The following is a 16,726-nucleotide window of genomic DNA, read 5'->3' as shown; positions in this document are numbered from 1 at the left end:
AATTCCATGAACAGGCAATGTGTACAATTATTTTTCTCACAAAGGGAAGACAACTCCTACACCGACCAAACTCCACAGACAAGTTTAGACTTTGTTCATTTCCGTAAAAGTAAGTAAGCATATTATTTATATATTCTGTGTTCATAATAAGTCAAATGCTGACTGATGTTTTTCATACCCATTATTAGTCCATTTTTATTTATACACTGAATTGACGACGGATTTTTCCATTATTTCCTGACCATGACAAGGAGCACACGGCGTGTGTGACCGGTCAGCAGGGGATGCTTACTCCTCCATGGCACCTGATCCCACCCCTGATGTTTCGGGGGTCCGTGTTTGTTCTATTTTAATTTTGTAATTTGGACTTTGAGATTGAATATATTGTTCGTTATCTCCATATCCTTCTTAAAATTATACAGAGAATGCCAGGTAGCATTTGACTTAATAAAACCTTTTATTAATGTTTACTTTTAATTAATTAATTTTAACTTACAAAAGGTCTCTTTTAAGAAAAATAATCAAAACAATTTTTGCTTTGAGGAAATGATTACTGTATATCACTTTGATTTGTTTTGATTTTTTTATTAAAGATAAAAAGCAGATGATGAATTTGATAATAGAGTAACAATTAAAGCAGTATGAGCTGCATTTTGGAAGATTTTATTTTGTTTTAAAAATGTGTTATTACGATAAATTTGTATGGAATTTAATCCTTTTTGGTCAATTAGACTAAAATAAAGCATTAAATTGTTTCTGAAGAAAAACTTCTTTGCAATCGAAAATACAGTATTATAAAAGAAATCGTTATTGACAGGAGAACAATAATGCAATTTTGATTTAATCAAAACTTATAAATACCTTTTTCATGTACATCGCAAATATGAAAGACAGAAGTTTATTAATATTATTTTTTTCTGCCATTCGAATAAGTATTTGCAATTTTGCAACAATAAATTCCAACATCAAAGTTGCAGCCCATATTGCTTTAACATATTTATGAAATAGTGAAAAATTAAACCTCTTCAATTGAAATTCAATGTAAGTTTACATATTAATTTAAATTGAGTTTCAAGAGCAACCAAATGGTATTAATTTGTTTTCAACACAGGTGCAATGTATTACTTTTTGATGAGCTAAAGATAAATTCTTTCCGAACAATTGATGAAATCTGAAAGTTATTGAAAGAAAACGTTTGTGACATATGGGTTTTTTTGGTAAAAAAACCCCCCTCACTTTATATTATAAATATATGCAAGAATGAAAGCAGACAGTCTCAAAAAATTAGGCAAAAATTAAGATCTAGCGATTTAAAAGCGATTAACAGTACTACAATTTTATATGCGAGCATATAATACATATTTTAAAATAGTTTTATAATATGATAATTGCAAATAAGTTTGGGTTTTAGGGTCAATTAATAAAGAATCCGATAACAAACTCAGAAACTGTATTGAATATCAATATTACAAAGGCCATTATATCAGAGAAGAACAAACCATAAACTAATATTTTATAAATTGTTCCATGGTATTGCCCCTAATTATCTTAGCGAATTATTACAGCCCTTCCAGCCAGTGCAACACTCTTATAGTTTGAGATCAGATGGTAATAATCTTACTTTACCACTATGTAGAACCGTATCATACTATGAAAGTTTTATTCCTTCAACTATAAAACTGTGGAATAATCTTAGTTCTGATGTGAAAATGTCACCTTCTTTATCGATTTTTAAGTCAAAAATAAACCAACCTTTTAGCCGTTGTAAATACTTCAACTTTGGAAGCAGAAACGAGAATATACTTCACTGTCAACTACGTAATAAAGCTAGTAATCTTAATGCACACCTAAAAAATCATTATATAATAGCCGATGCATCTTGTCCGAAGTGTAATTACCATACAGAAGATAATGAACACTTTTTTATGGATTGTCCAGCATATAGCATTCGAAGAAATAAAGTAAGAAAAAAATTAAATGAGCTTGATGTACCTTATGATCTAAAAATTCTTTTACAAGGGAGTTCGGAGTATTCGTTCCAAACGAACCTCAATATTATAAAAAAAATGTACATGAATATATCAAGTTAACAAAACGTTTTTAATCATATTTTCTTTTTTTAATATGCATTCTTGTCACTTTATACATGTTTATATTTATTATGCTTATTTTGATCTGGATCTGTGCGAGTCAGGGTGTGGTTGCGTGTGTGAATGTGTGTGTGTGTGTGAATGCGTATGTGAGCACTCATATCTAAATATGAATTGTAAATATATACTCTGTTCATTGTATTATAACCTTGACCTGTTATATAGAGAGGGTATTTATAGGCTTAAGCCTGTTGCCCAATCTATTCAGTTTACTGAATAAATATTGTTTAAATCAATATTACAAAGGCAACTTCGACAGATATGATCCAAATATGTGAATCTTATTTAAGAGGCATATGGAGATAAAGAACAGCATTCAATATTAAAAACCATAAGTGCAATACAAAATAGGAGCAGATCAAACATGGACCTTCGAAACATCAGAGTAGAGATCAGGTGCAATTGAGTAGTGAGCATCTCCTGCTGACCAGTCACACCCACCGTATTATCCTTGTCATAATCTTATGATAAGTACCATCCTAATAAAAAGAAACTATAGTACGTAAACTGTAGTATACTGTGACGATCGGGCTCGAGATTCAGTTAAAGTCGGGTTTTATCATTAGGCATATGGTTAAGGCCGAGGTTAGTCCGGGTGTCGCTCAAGTATATATAAAAGCGCATCCGAGGTAGTTTGTCATTCTGCGTTCAACTGTCAGAGAAGAAGGTGGCAAAGTAGCAGGTACGGGATTGTAATTTAAAAGACGTTTCATTGTTGATTAATACAACTGCCCAGTGTTGTATTGTGTTTCCTTGCTTATATACAGTGATATTTACTGTATATATTTATTTACCTCTTGTACCTGGCTGCAGCCTGTGTAATATAAAGGGATACATCCGTTTAGTTACACGGCTGGGGACAGATCCCTGAGATACATACCTCGGACAGAGCCCTGTCAAACACCTCGATCATTGTTCTTTGTTTTTGCTTTGCTTTTACAATAAAGGGATAGATAACCCTAGAAATATATGTATATATTGACTCGTTGTTTTCATATTAATCTTTGTAATTATTTTTCTTTGTAAATCTGATAATTTTCATACATCTCCTGGACTGGTCCAAATCATCGGACCCAGAACACGTTACAAAAATTGGCGGCAGCGTCGGGATTTGGATCAGTACTCTTAATTTCATTGCTATCATTTTGCTACTTGTTTAAGCATGTCAGGTTTACAAGCCGATGTTGATTTTTTGGAGAGAGAAATAGTTCGTCTCAATAGAGAGATACATGACTCTGTAATGAGTAGAAATTCTCCTGGCACACAAACTCCTGGAGTCCCGAGACACAGACCAGTCATAAGTACCAGTACTCCGAATGAGAGACGGAGAGATAGTGTGAGTGGATATGTCAGTGATGATGTATGTACATGTACGGATGATGATGAGAGTTCTGTATCTAATGATCGAGTTCTCATGCGTGCTCCCAAGCCTAGGACGCATACAAAACCTAGACAAGCTCGATCCAGAAATTTTGTGAAGCCCGCTACATATGATGGATCTGGTTTGTGGAATGATTATCTGTCTCACTTCGAATCGGTATGCCTTTTGAATGAATGGACAGACACTGAGAAGGGATTATACTTGGCTGCATCCCTTAGAGGTCAGGCACAAGGAGTATTAGGAAATCAGCCTAGAGAGGGACGACAGAACTACAAGAAATTAGTTAAGGCTCTCCAAGATAGGTTTGCGCCGTTGAACCAGACAGAGCTTTACAGAGCACAGCTCAGAGAAAGAAGACAAAAGGCGTCTGAGAGTTTGCCAGAGATGGGTCAAGATATAAGAAGACTCATAAATTTAGCCTACCCAACGGCTCCCGATGACGTCCGAGAAATTCTCGCTACAGAACAATTCTTAGATGGGTTGCACAACTCTGAGATGCGTCTCAAGATTAAGCAAGCGAGACCCATGAACCTGAATGATGCGATACAGAGAGCTGTAGAATTAGAAGCATACAACAGAGCAGAGAGCCGTCGCACAGATACAGTCAGAGTGATGAGCGAGAATACTGAAGACTCGTCTAAGACTTCGAAACTCGATGATTTCATAGAAACAGTTGAAAAGAACATGCGCTCATTACAGCGTGATATGAGGGAATTGAAACAGTGGAAGTTTCAGTCACAAAGTCAGACACGTATGCCTCGTCCAGCGACACATACAGATGATAAAATTCGAGCTAGGAAATGCTACAAGTGTGGATCCGATAAGCATCTGAGAAAAGACTGCCCACAGCTGAGGAAAGAGCCTGAAAACAAGTTTAGGAACGAGATCAATACTAAGAAGGATCAGCATGAGAGGCCTGGTACAATTCCAAAGAAAGATCACAAGTCAGAGGATGAGTACTCTAGATCTGTAAGCTCTATTAATGGGAGAGGGGTTTATGTTACTGCCCGTATCCATGGAATGGATGCATACTTGTTGATTGATACAGGTGCTACAGTATCTTTGCTGTCTACAATATGTTATGAAAATATTGCAAGGACAGGAAACAGTGCATTGACCAAAGTCAAGAGAGACGTATTAACTGCAAGCGGAACTACACTTAGAGTGTTGGGGAAGGTTCCAGTGGATTTCAAGCTGGGTAATGTTGAGATGCAACATGAGATGATTATAGCTGATATTACGGTAGACGGAATACTAGGTCTAGATTTCTTGGTAAAGCATGAGTCAATTATTGACATGCATAGGCAACAGATATCAGTCTCAGGCGTAGAACACCCTATTCAGCTTGAGGGGTCAGCGAGCTCATATAAGGTAGCCATTGTACATAGGATTACTGTACCACCTAGATCAGAAGTGATGGTGGAAGGACAGATATGTGCTAGCTCAGATGGAACTTTTCCAACAAAAATTGGTTTGATAGAGCCAGCTGAGAAACTTCTTAATTCAGATTCTTGCTTGCTGGCTAAAACACTTGTCCGGAGACAGGACACTGTTCCCATCCGTATCATGAATATTTCAGATGATAGTAGAACCATGTACCCAGGAACTGTTGTTGGGAAATTAACTTCAGTTGATGAGGTAGTGTCTTTGATGACAGAGAAAAATGACTATCTTGATGAGAATAGTAACATGCCATTGCATTTACAAGAGCTCTATGACAGCAGTACTTGTCATTTAGACGAGGAAGATAGACAGAAAGCCAAAAGTCTGTTATTGAAGTTTGCATCACTGTTTTCAAAGACTGATGAAGACGTAGGACGAACTGCTAAAGTCAGGCACAAAATAGAGACGGGTACAAATGCACCTATTAAGCAGGCTCCTAAGCGTCTCCCATTTCACATGCAAGAGGAGGTCAAAGAACATGTATCTGACATGTTACGAAGAGGCATTATAGAACCATCACAAAGCCCGTGGTCTTCATCAATTGTACTAGTGAAGAAGAAAGATGGGTCTACAAGATTTTGTGTAGACTACAGGCGCTTAAACAGTGTTACAACAAAAGACGCATACCCATTACCTCGCATTGACGAGTCTCTAAACCAGCTGCGTGGTGCCAAGTGGTTTAGTACGTTGGACTTAAATGCTGGTTACTGGCAAGTTGAGCTAGAGCCACAGGATAAGGCTAAGACAGCATTCGTTACTCGTCAAGGTCTGTACGAGTTTAATGTCATGCCATTCGGGCTTTGTAATGCCCCAGCTACGTTCGAACGCTTGATGGAGTCTGTGCTGGCTGGCTTACAATGGCAGATATGTCTTATATACCTAGACGATGTCATCGTATACGGAAAGACATTTGACGAAATGCTGAAAAACCTAGAGCTGGTCTTTGAGAAGCTTCTGGCAGCTGGACTGAAGCTGAAAGCTAGGAAGTGTACTTTGTTTGCTCAAAAGGTTAAGTACTTGGGACATATAATCTCTGAACAAGGGATTCAGACTGATCCTGAAAAGATTGAGATTGTAAAGCATTGGCCTGTACCAGTGAGCAAGACACAAGTCAGATCATTTATTGGTCTTTCTAGCTACTATAGGAAGTTTATAGCCAATTACGCTCAAATTGCTCAACCTTTACATAAACTCACGGAGGCAAATGTTCCATTTAAATGGAGTGAAGAGTGTCAGAGTGCGTTTGATTTTCTTAAGAGTCGGTTGACTTCTGCACCGATTCTAACGCATCCAGACTTTACAAAACCTTTTATACTAGACACGAACGCAAGTCAGTATGCCATGGGCGCCGCTCTATCACAGATTCAAAATGGCCAAGAGAGGGTCGTGGCATATGCAAGCAAGGTTCTCAGCAAGACAGAAAGAAAATATTGCGTAACCCGTAAAGAGCTTCTGGCTGTGGTTACATTCATTAAGCATTTTCGACCATTCTTGTATGGACATAAGTTCTTGGTCAGGACTGATCACAGTTCGCTAAAATGGTTACTCCGATTTAAAGATCCAGAGGGCCAGTTGGCTCGTTGGCTCGAGGTCATATCAACTTATGACATGGAGATAGAGCACCGGGCTGGGAAACTCCACGGAAATGCAGATGGACTCAGTAGAGTACCTTGTAGCCAGTGTGGATATTTTGATGGCTGGGACAAGATAGATATGTCTACAGAACATGCAAGAGTGGTAGAAAACGAAGCTCAAGCAAATAATGAAGTATCTGACTGGGTTACTATACAGGAGAAATGTAAGGATATAAGACTTGTCAAGTCTTGGTTGCAAAACGAAAAACGTCCTGGGTTTAGTGATATATCCCCAGAAGGATATTTTGTGAAATCACTTTGGGCTCAGTGGAGTAGACTCACAGTAAAAGATAATATGCTGTGTAGGATGTGGGAGATTGAAGATAGTGATATGACCACATATCAGATAGTGGTTCCTCTATCCCACAGAAGACTGATTTTAGAGCAGATGCACGATGTAAAGACTTCAGCTCACTTAGGGGTGACAAAGACACTGAATAAGATAAGGCAAAGCTATTATTGGCCAGGTCTACAGAGTGATGTGAGAAGCTACGTATCAGGTTGCGACATATGTTCCAGAAGGAAAGCTCCTCAGAAAACGAAAAGAGCCCCTATGCAGCCTCTACAAGTTGGATTTCCATTTGAAAGGATAGCTACGGATATCCTAGGGGAGTTTCCTGTGACAGAAAACGGAAACAGATACATCTTAGTCATCTCGGATTACTTCACCAAATGGACCGAGGCATTTCCAATGCAGAATATGGAAGCTAAAACGGTAGCTAAGATCATCACCAACGAAGTAATCTGTAGATTTGGATGCCCGAATGTCATACATTCCGACCAGGGAAGACAGTACGAGAGTCTCCTTTTTACCGAGGTATGTGGACTTCTCCAGATCCGGAAGACACGAACCACACCATACCATCCGCAGTCTGATGGTATGGTGGAACGTTTCAACAAAACATTAGCCACTATGCTAAGTGCCTATGTGGATGAAAACCACCGGGACTGGGATGAAAGCATTCCATGCGTGATGATGGCGTATAGGTCATCTCAGCATGAATCCACGGGCTACAGCCCTAACATGCTCATGCTAGGCAGGGAGGTGACAACACCCCTAGATATTCTGTATGAGATGCCAACGTCTTGGAAAGAAGTTCCCAGGAATGAATGGGCCTGGATCTTGAAAGACCGGATGGAGAGAGCACATTCTTTGGTCCGACGTCATGCAGAAGGTGCAATGTTACGACAGAAACATTACTATGACATGAAAATGTCATATGAGAAATTCAAAGAAGGGGATCTAGTTTACATATACTTCCCTCAACGCAAAGCTGGATGCTCACCAAAGTTCACGTCTTACTGGCGAGGACCATTCAAGATACTGGCAAGAATATCAGAAGTTCTGTACAAAGCTAACTGTGGTCGCAACGGGAAAGAGCAAGTTGTACATTGTGATCGCCTCAAAGCTTGCAAATCACAGGTTCTGAGAGATGAAGACGGACAGCTTTGTCAGGATACCGATACAGCTGTCAATACAGAACTGCCAGATGATCAGTTTGAGACTGAGGTTATCGATGACAGTCAGTCAAAGATAGAAGTCACAGATGAATTGGCTGAAAACGTTAAGCCAAAGCGAGATAGACGTGCTCCAGCGTGGATGAAGGACTATGTCCCTGAATGATTTGTACAATAAAGCATTACGAATCATATGTATATAACTGTTTGATTTACTGATGAGCCTCAAATTTAATATTTTGTATAGTAGTTACAAGTACCTGCATAGTACTTGTAGTTGTTTAATGTTAGAGTAGTGATATATATGGAGAAAATCATGTATGCGCTGATCTAAAATTCAATATTTCATTTTTGCAGAATAAAGATGGTAAACACCAAGCTAACACCCAGAAAGGCAAAAGAGATATGCCCAGTATGTTTTGTAGAATTGGACAGTAAAGAAGCTTGGACAAAACATGTGGTTAGTTGTGCCAGTAGCATGTTAGTATGTAGAACATGCCAAGTGTCCTTCAAGAAAAAGGAGTACTTGCAGAAGCATATGCGGACCAAACATCCCGATGCACCTTCCCAATCATCAAAGGATGTAGCCGACAATGAGGATAGTGACTGGGATGTGGATCCAGAAGTTCAGCTTGGGGAAGATGCGATCGAAATCGAGAAGGAAACGGAGGCTGGACCATCTTCTTCCAATAGTGATGATTTAATCGCAGGTCGAATTATCCGCAAGAGAACAGCTCCAAGTCCTGTCCAAACGACCAGGAAAGTTATCATTCCAGAGGAGGAATTGGTACAGAAGAAGGGTGTTGATAGAGCTGTCCAGACGACTTTTACTTTACCTGACCCAGAAGAAAGGAAAGTTCAATTGGTGGATCAGGGAACTCAGACAGAGGGATATCAGAGACGGGTGAAAGAGGTGACTGTAACTAAGTACAGTGAAAATGGACAGAGAATCAAGCGCATCAGAGAAAGCGAAGAAATTTTTGATATGTAAATGGTGAGAAGTCATCAGAGAACATTTATGAACATTAAGTTCAATTTCATGTTTGCTAATTTTCATGTTTGCTAATTTTCATGTTTGCTTATTGATACATAATCACCAGGCAGGTGATAAAAACTCATCACTCATCATACATACCTCATTCTTGTTTGGTCACACATCTGTATATAAAAAAAATGGAAAAAGAAAAGTTTTAGTTGTATTTTATTTGTCATGTGGGGACACATGATGCATCGAGGCGTGGGTAGTGTGACGATCGGGCTCGAGATTCAGTTAAAGTCGGGTTTTATCATTAGGCATATGGTTAAGGCCGAGGTTAGTCCGGGTGTCGCTCAAGTATATATAAAAGCGCATCCGAGGTAGTTTGTCATTCTGCGTTCAACTGTCAGAGAAGAAGGTGGCAAAGTAGCAGGTACGGGATTGTAATTTAAAAGACGTTTCATTGTTGATTAATACAACTGCCCAGTGTTGTATTGTGTTTCCTTGCTTATATACAGTGATATTTACTGTATATATTTATTTACCTCTTGTACCTGGCTGCAGCCTGTGTAATATAAAGGGATACATCCGTTTAGTTACACGGCTGGGGAGACAGATCCCTGAGATACATACCTCGGACAGAGCCCTGTCAAACACCTCGATCATTGTTCTTTGTTTTTGCTTTGCTTTTACAATAAAGGGATAGATAACCCTAGAAATATATGTATATATTGACTCGTTGTTTTCATATTAATCTTTGTAATTATTTTTCTTTGTAAATCTGATAATTTTCATACATCTCCTGGACTGGTCCAAATCATCGGACCCAGAACACGTTACAATACTATTGTTAACTATAGTACCAAAGTTCAAACTTTGGAACTTAAATTTACTTTATTACAAAATTTGAAATTTTGATTTACAATAGTAAAAACTTTAGAACTTTGATTTATTATAGTGAAAACTGCAACTTTGATTTTCTATGGTGATTACTTTGGAACTTTGATTTACTATAGTAAACTAAAGTTACCTATAGTTTTACTTTGCTCACTTTAGTTTTTTTTGTTTGGGCATATGTGAATCATATGAAGAAAAGCATTTGATTCACATATGCTACATATACGATCCTCATATAAAAAGTAATGCAAATGTGAATCATATGTGGCGAAATTGCCAATGTTATCTATATTCAAATAACAGACAGTTTAAAATATTTGCTCAAAAGCTATACCAAATACGAGAGACAATTTACAGGTTAAGAATATTTATAATAAAATCATCACTTTTTTTACTGATTGATGTGAAGTGATTTATGTAATGCATGTAGTTCAAATATTAATAACAGGTTGTATGCCCCCATGGACTGAGTACAACAACCATTGTTACTTGAAAGGTCAGACGAAGGTCACGTGGGCGGAAGCAAAGGTAAGTTATATACTGTAAACGTCGTTATTCTCAAAGCAAAGGAAGTTATTTCAAAATGTTCTGTGCGAAACTGTAAAACCTGTGACATTTTGATAACTGACACTTCTTTCACCAGTAATCTTACTGGACAGATCTTCTATACCAAAACTTGTGAAAATCTGAACTGCAAATCTTCTAATGTTCTCTATGGAATAGAATGTAATCTGTGTGGACTTATTTATGTCGGTGAAACCAAGGGATCGCTTAACAAAAGAATATCAGGTTATCGATTTCAAATAAATCATGGTGGTCAGCAGCTTTTATATAAACATTTTAATTTTTTAATTCACCTGATCATTCTATTTTATCAATGAAAGTTAGAATTCTCAAAAAGATTTATCATCACACAAATAGTCCATCGTTGAGTACACCTTTTCGTAGACAACGAAAAAAGTTTGGATTAGGAAACTAGGGACATCCTTTCCCTATGGATGTAATGACAATGTCGACAGTGTTGGAAATCTTTCAAGCCCGCAGTGTAATAATGTAAATGTGATGGGACTCTTAACAATACTCAGAGACCTAAGCGTAGTCATGGACATCGTTCGTACAATAAACCCGCAATACACGACGTCTCTTTTGATTCATTACTACCTTATGTAAATCAACAGTTAGGTCTACATCATATGCGAACAAAACTTTACTCTGTCCCTTTGAAACTTTTAAATTGTCTTCTTGAAAAGGCCAAGGAACATCCAATTTTAGATTCCTCGTCACCTGAATATAGGCTCGGATCTGTGATTATGGATATTGCCTATCATTGGCTTTTTAAACCCGCACGTTTCACGGAAGAAAATGCAGCTAAAACAATCCGTCTTTTCCTTAAACTTCAATATGCAAATAACGGAATTGACGCGGTCATTTTAAGTAATATTCTTAATCACAAAAGGGTCCAGCTTTGTATTCCACTTATTTCAAGTTAAAGACTACACCATGTATTTCCTACAAATGCACATGGACCATTGTTTCCAAACTTTTCAATTACAAAAACACTTTAGATGGCCTGTATATCGACTAACTGAAAAATAACCCCCCTTCGTGTTCATGTTCTTCTTCGCCCTATAACTATAGTCCTGCTGGACACGTGATTACAGGTGACGTAAATATAGTTCGTAATGAGGACCTTAGATCACTTATTTTAAAGGTCATAAATATCGGGAACCCCGATCCTTCAACTGGCGTCGGAATTTCATAAATGTTATGGATTCTGTTGAAAATTACGCCAGACGATGGGCCAGATTTGACAAAAAAGACGTTGACACCTTGTCAGAATGGATTAAATGTATCAGATCCATGTTAAAGTCACTTATCAAAAGATTGAGGGGCAAAATGAAAACCATGTATCCTTCTGTGTTCAATAAACCAGAAGTGAAAAAGAATTAGATAGACTACACGATCAGTACCTACTGGTTCCTGCCGACAAAGCAGGTAACAACATTGTCTTCGTTTGTAAGGCTCATTATATAAATTGCATTCTAGAAGAACTTGGATTTAATTCTACAAGTGGTAATCCTACTTATACTCATACTTCTCTTTCTAAGGAAGAAATTCTTCAAAATCACCTGTCAGCTTTGAATTCTTTTAATATTCCACAGAGCCAAAATGAATTTGAACTACCTTATATATATAGGATTCCGAAACTTCATAAGAATCCTTACAAACAAAGATACATTGCAGGTTCCAGTAAATGTTCAACCAAGCCTCTTTCGTTACTTCTCACTAAAATATTGACAGTATTGAAGGAAAAACTTCAAGAGTACTGTGCAACTATATATTCAAGAAGTGGTGTAAATCATATGTGGATACTTAAAAATTCTAAAGAACTTTTGGACAATTTGAAATCACACGACTTTACAAAAATCAACAGCTTAAAAACTTAAGACTTTTCAACTTTATACACAACGATTCCCCACGACAAATTTAAATCCAGGCTTTTTGATATCATTGACAGCTGCTTCTTCAGCAGAAATGGAACTTATAAATTAACTTATCTCGTCATTGGTCATTTGAAAAATAATTTTGTTAAAACAGATTCTGATTGCACACATAAGTACTCTGAAGTTGACATCAAGAAGATTCTTGAGTTTCTGAATGACAATATCTATGTGGTTTTTGGAGACCGTTATTCCAACTATCTTTTGGAATATCCATGGGTACAAATTGCGCTCCGTTATTAGCAGACTTATTTTTATATTCATATGAAGGAGAATTTATGGAATATCTTATGCGTGAAAAGAAGAAAACACTTGCTGTGGCCTTCAACTCGATATATCGACGACGTATTGTCAATTAATAATGATAATTTCCATTCCTACGTCGATACGATATATCCTGGTGAGTTTGAGATAAGAGAAACCACAGAGTCCGACACTTCTGCTTCATACTTGCATATTTTACTTGAAAAAGACACTAATGGTAATCTAAAAACCAAGCTATATGATAAACGTGATGACTTTAACTTTTCTATCGTCAACTTCCCTTACTTATGCAGCAATATACAATGTATCTTCATCACCTGCATACGGAGTATATATATCTCAGTTGATTCGATACGTAAGAGCGTGCTCTACGTATGAACAATTTCTTAAACGAGGTAAATCATTGACAAGCAAGTTGATGAAACAATCGTTTAAAGTCATCATTTCGTAAATTCTATGGTCGATACAATAACCTTGTCAGCAAATACAATTTATCATTGAGTCAAATGCTGACTGACGTTTTTCATACTAATTGTTAGTCCATTATTTATACACTGAATTGACGACGGATTTTTTCCGTTATTTCCTGATCATGACAAGGAGCACACGGCGGGTGTGACCGGTCGGCAGGGGATGCTCACTCCTCCATGGCACCTGATCCCACCTCTGATGTTTCGGAGGTCCGTGTTTGCTCTGCTCTCATTTTGTATATTGTTTGATGGACGTTGAGATTGAATACTGTTCGTTATCTCCATATCCTTCCTTGAATCAAATTTAATTTGAATCCAGTTGATTCTTTAATACTGAAATATGTGGAGATAATACAAAGTGATTGATAAAATAAGATAAAGTTAGAATTCCGTAAAGGGGAGCAAAACACAAAACCAGTAATATAACGAAAGAAGGTTATAATAACGAAAGAAGGTTATAATAACGAAAGAAGGTTATAATAACGAAAGAAGGTTATAATAACGAAAGTAGGTTAATATAACGAAAGTAGATTAATATAACGAAAGAATGTTAATATAACGAAATTAGGTTAATATAACGAAAGAAGGTTATTATAACGAAATTAGGTTAATATAACGAAAGAAGGTTAATGTAACGAAAGTAGGTTAATATAACGAAAGTAGGTTCAGCTAGGCTTATTAGAGGCCCACATAAATAGGCCTGAAAATTGATTAAATATGATAATAGTTTAGTCGAAATACACCTTAATGATAAAACATATTGCCAAAACTAAAACACGTTAAGAATCCGAGAAGTTAGTAAATGCTGACTTTAAACTATGTTGTTTAAAGCTTTTAAACATCAGCGAATTTGACAAAATACTTTTTTTTCACAAGGCGGAATGTGAGGACATGTGCTCTCATCTCGTTGTCATTGACAACATGGAGGAATCAAACTGGCTCGCTAAGGCGTTTCTTCGAGAAAGTAAGTGGTTTTGTAGATTACTAATGAATTTTATTTATTTTTGCGGAACTACGCATAGATTTCTGCATGAATGAATTACATTAATTCTCCTGTATACATTTAAAACTTGCAAAATAATATTGTAGAATAATAAAAACAATTCAGGTATTTTTCTTCTATTTAATCGCAATACTGTAAACGAATTATTATTCGCGTCATATTTTATTCCCGATTAGTCAGTTTAAAATTAATCTGCAAGAATTAATTCTGCAAAATGAATGTTTCACCGCGATTAATAATCGCGAGTTAAAGAAACTCTCGGATATTTCTCGCACGCGAATAAAAGTTGGTTAACAATAAATAAATAAATCTAAAGTGAAGCGTATCATTTTTTCAAATTCACACAATTTTCATCGATTATTTTCCTTTTCGAAGACAGTCGGCCATACATGTCTTCCTATCGCCCTTTCCCATGTCATTCATGACAAAATAATGCAACAGAACAACAATGACCTGGATATTTCTTATCATAATATTTGTCTAGATGGACATCCAAATATCCGGTAATGTTTCATGCAAATGTCTGGAATAATTATTTTACTGACAGGATAGTGGCTCTTTAGCGGCACTTTTTAGGCAAAATAGATTTTATTATTTAAATATTATTGTATGTCTTTTTATGAAGCCCTTCATCTAAAGACCAAAATGGTCTGAAAATGGCCTCAACTTTCCAGCCCTCTTAAGATAATTCTATTCCATGACATTTTAATATAAATTTAGAGGATCGATCAGCTATCATGTAAAGTACCAATATATGGTTATATTGTATTTTGATGCTTGTCTTAGTTACGTGGTCTCAGTTTTAATTTTTTAAAGTAATAATGCAATTTCTATAGACTTATTTACATGAACAGCGGAGGACGATAACAACTAAGTACCATGGAGGGACAATGTTGCTTCGTTCTTAGCATATATTGTTATACGTTTTATCATTCAAATTTACAATATACATGTATATATAAAGTCACAGGGAGTGACATCACTCCGCTGTAATTGCCAATTCATTAGTAACGTGTGTCACTTTAACCGTGTTTTATTAAATATACTCCATGTAATTACATGATCATTGTAGACACTTGTCCTACCGACATATTTGCTGACTGTACTGCCTGGACGGGCGGAAATGACCTTGAAGTTGAAGGTCAATACCGCTGGAATAACTCCAATGTAACCATGACCTTTACGTATTGGTATTACAACGAACCAAGCATCAATGATCCAACACAAGCTTACACCAGAGACTGTATTGATCTGCTAAAAACTGCCAAGTGGAATGACAGACCATGTTCCTATCTTAATTCTTTTATTTGTGAAAAATCTTATTATATTTAGATAAGATTTACAGCATATGTCACACAACAGCAAACTGTGTCTAAAAATAATTTGGGAATGACATTTTCTTTACTGACTTATATTTTTGAGATTTCTACTTTCGGTCTAAAGAACCTTATTCAGTAGTAACCTATATTTGCCCCCAAAATCAAACAGAGAAATATTTTATTATGTTCTGAAACAGGAGGATACATGCTAAATTCAAATCACTGAATATTTTCATAAACAATGACGTCATATGTTTGAAATGACGTCACGAAAATGACGTAAATTTAAAATTTCTATGATTTCTACAGAAAAAAAATGTATATATTACATCGATATTTTGAGTAAAAGTCACAGCGCACAGGTTTGATCAGGCTCAATATTTTGATATAATTTGTAAAATGATAATATCAATGAATTATGTAAATATTGGTCCTCAGCAAACTTGCGCTCTATAAATTTCAAAGCTAAAATTGTTGAACGTTTTTCAATTTTGTCCTCTTTCTTAAAAACGATAAAAAATTGGACTAGTTTGTGACATCATAAAAACAAAAATTGTTAATGTACTACTTTGAAACTGTAATATGTTTTGTTAATTTATATTTCTCCTACAATTAACCCCGGTATAGAATTCAGCATATTTCAATAATTTCAAAATTTGACATTTGTGGGGGCAAAGATATGTAAAATACCGCATATATTTCTTTACCTTATTTCTTTTGAAAAAAAAACCATTTACCTATGATTATGGTTTATCTTTTAAAATTCTATTCTGATAAAATAAATTAATTATATCAATTAGCCTATTGATAACGTCCTCTTATTGAAGTTTATTGATACATATTCAAAAGAGTCTATATTGACGAGAAATTCACACCCGCAATTTATAACAGATACATCGCATATATATGCAATCGAGTAGGTCTTGCTTAGCTTTTGATAACAAATAGTTTCCATTCCAGTCTTCTTTTCAGAAATTGCAATAAAACAGTCCTGGTTTGAAATATCCAATGTGTTTTGACCAGTTCTGAGCCATAGTTATTTAATGTACCCATATATTTTATAAAAGTATTTTATGCTGTTTCATTCTTGCATCAGAATTTTGGTGTCTAGTGGTACATATTCTGAATTGTAAGTATTTAAAAAAATATTTTCGTATGACATATTTCATAATTCATTTTGTAGTTTTAACTTTAACTTTTGAATCATTCAAATACAAATATTGATTATTA

The 16,726-nt window shown here is 36.1% G+C and overlaps 1 protein-coding gene across 1 annotated transcript; it reads left to right on the top strand.

Moving 5' to 3' along the window:
* LOC134236681 (hepatic lectin-like) lies at window positions 1-16,266 on the top strand. The gene is made up of 4 exons (XM_062718857.1): window positions 1-109; window positions 10,388-10,467; window positions 14,051-14,138; window positions 15,250-16,266. Exons 1-4 carry the CDS (start codon window positions 7-9, stop codon window positions 15,507-15,509), a joined length of 531 nt encoding a protein of 176 aa, XP_062574841.1. The 5' UTR covers window positions 1-6; the 3' UTR covers window positions 15,510-16,266.
* The last annotated feature ends 460 nt before the right edge of the window (window positions 16,267-16,726 follow it).

Source organism: Saccostrea cucullata, unplaced genomic scaffold (genome assembly GCF_032062105.1).
Source record: "Saccostrea cucullata isolate Sc308-1 unplaced genomic scaffold, CSIRO_AGI_Scuc_v1 ctg4415, whole genome shotgun sequence".
NCBI lineage: Eukaryota > Metazoa > Mollusca > Bivalvia > Ostreida > Ostreidae > Saccostrea > Saccostrea cuccullata.
Note: the sequence above shows the minus strand (reverse complement) of the source record. Positions and strands in the feature narration are given on the sequence as shown.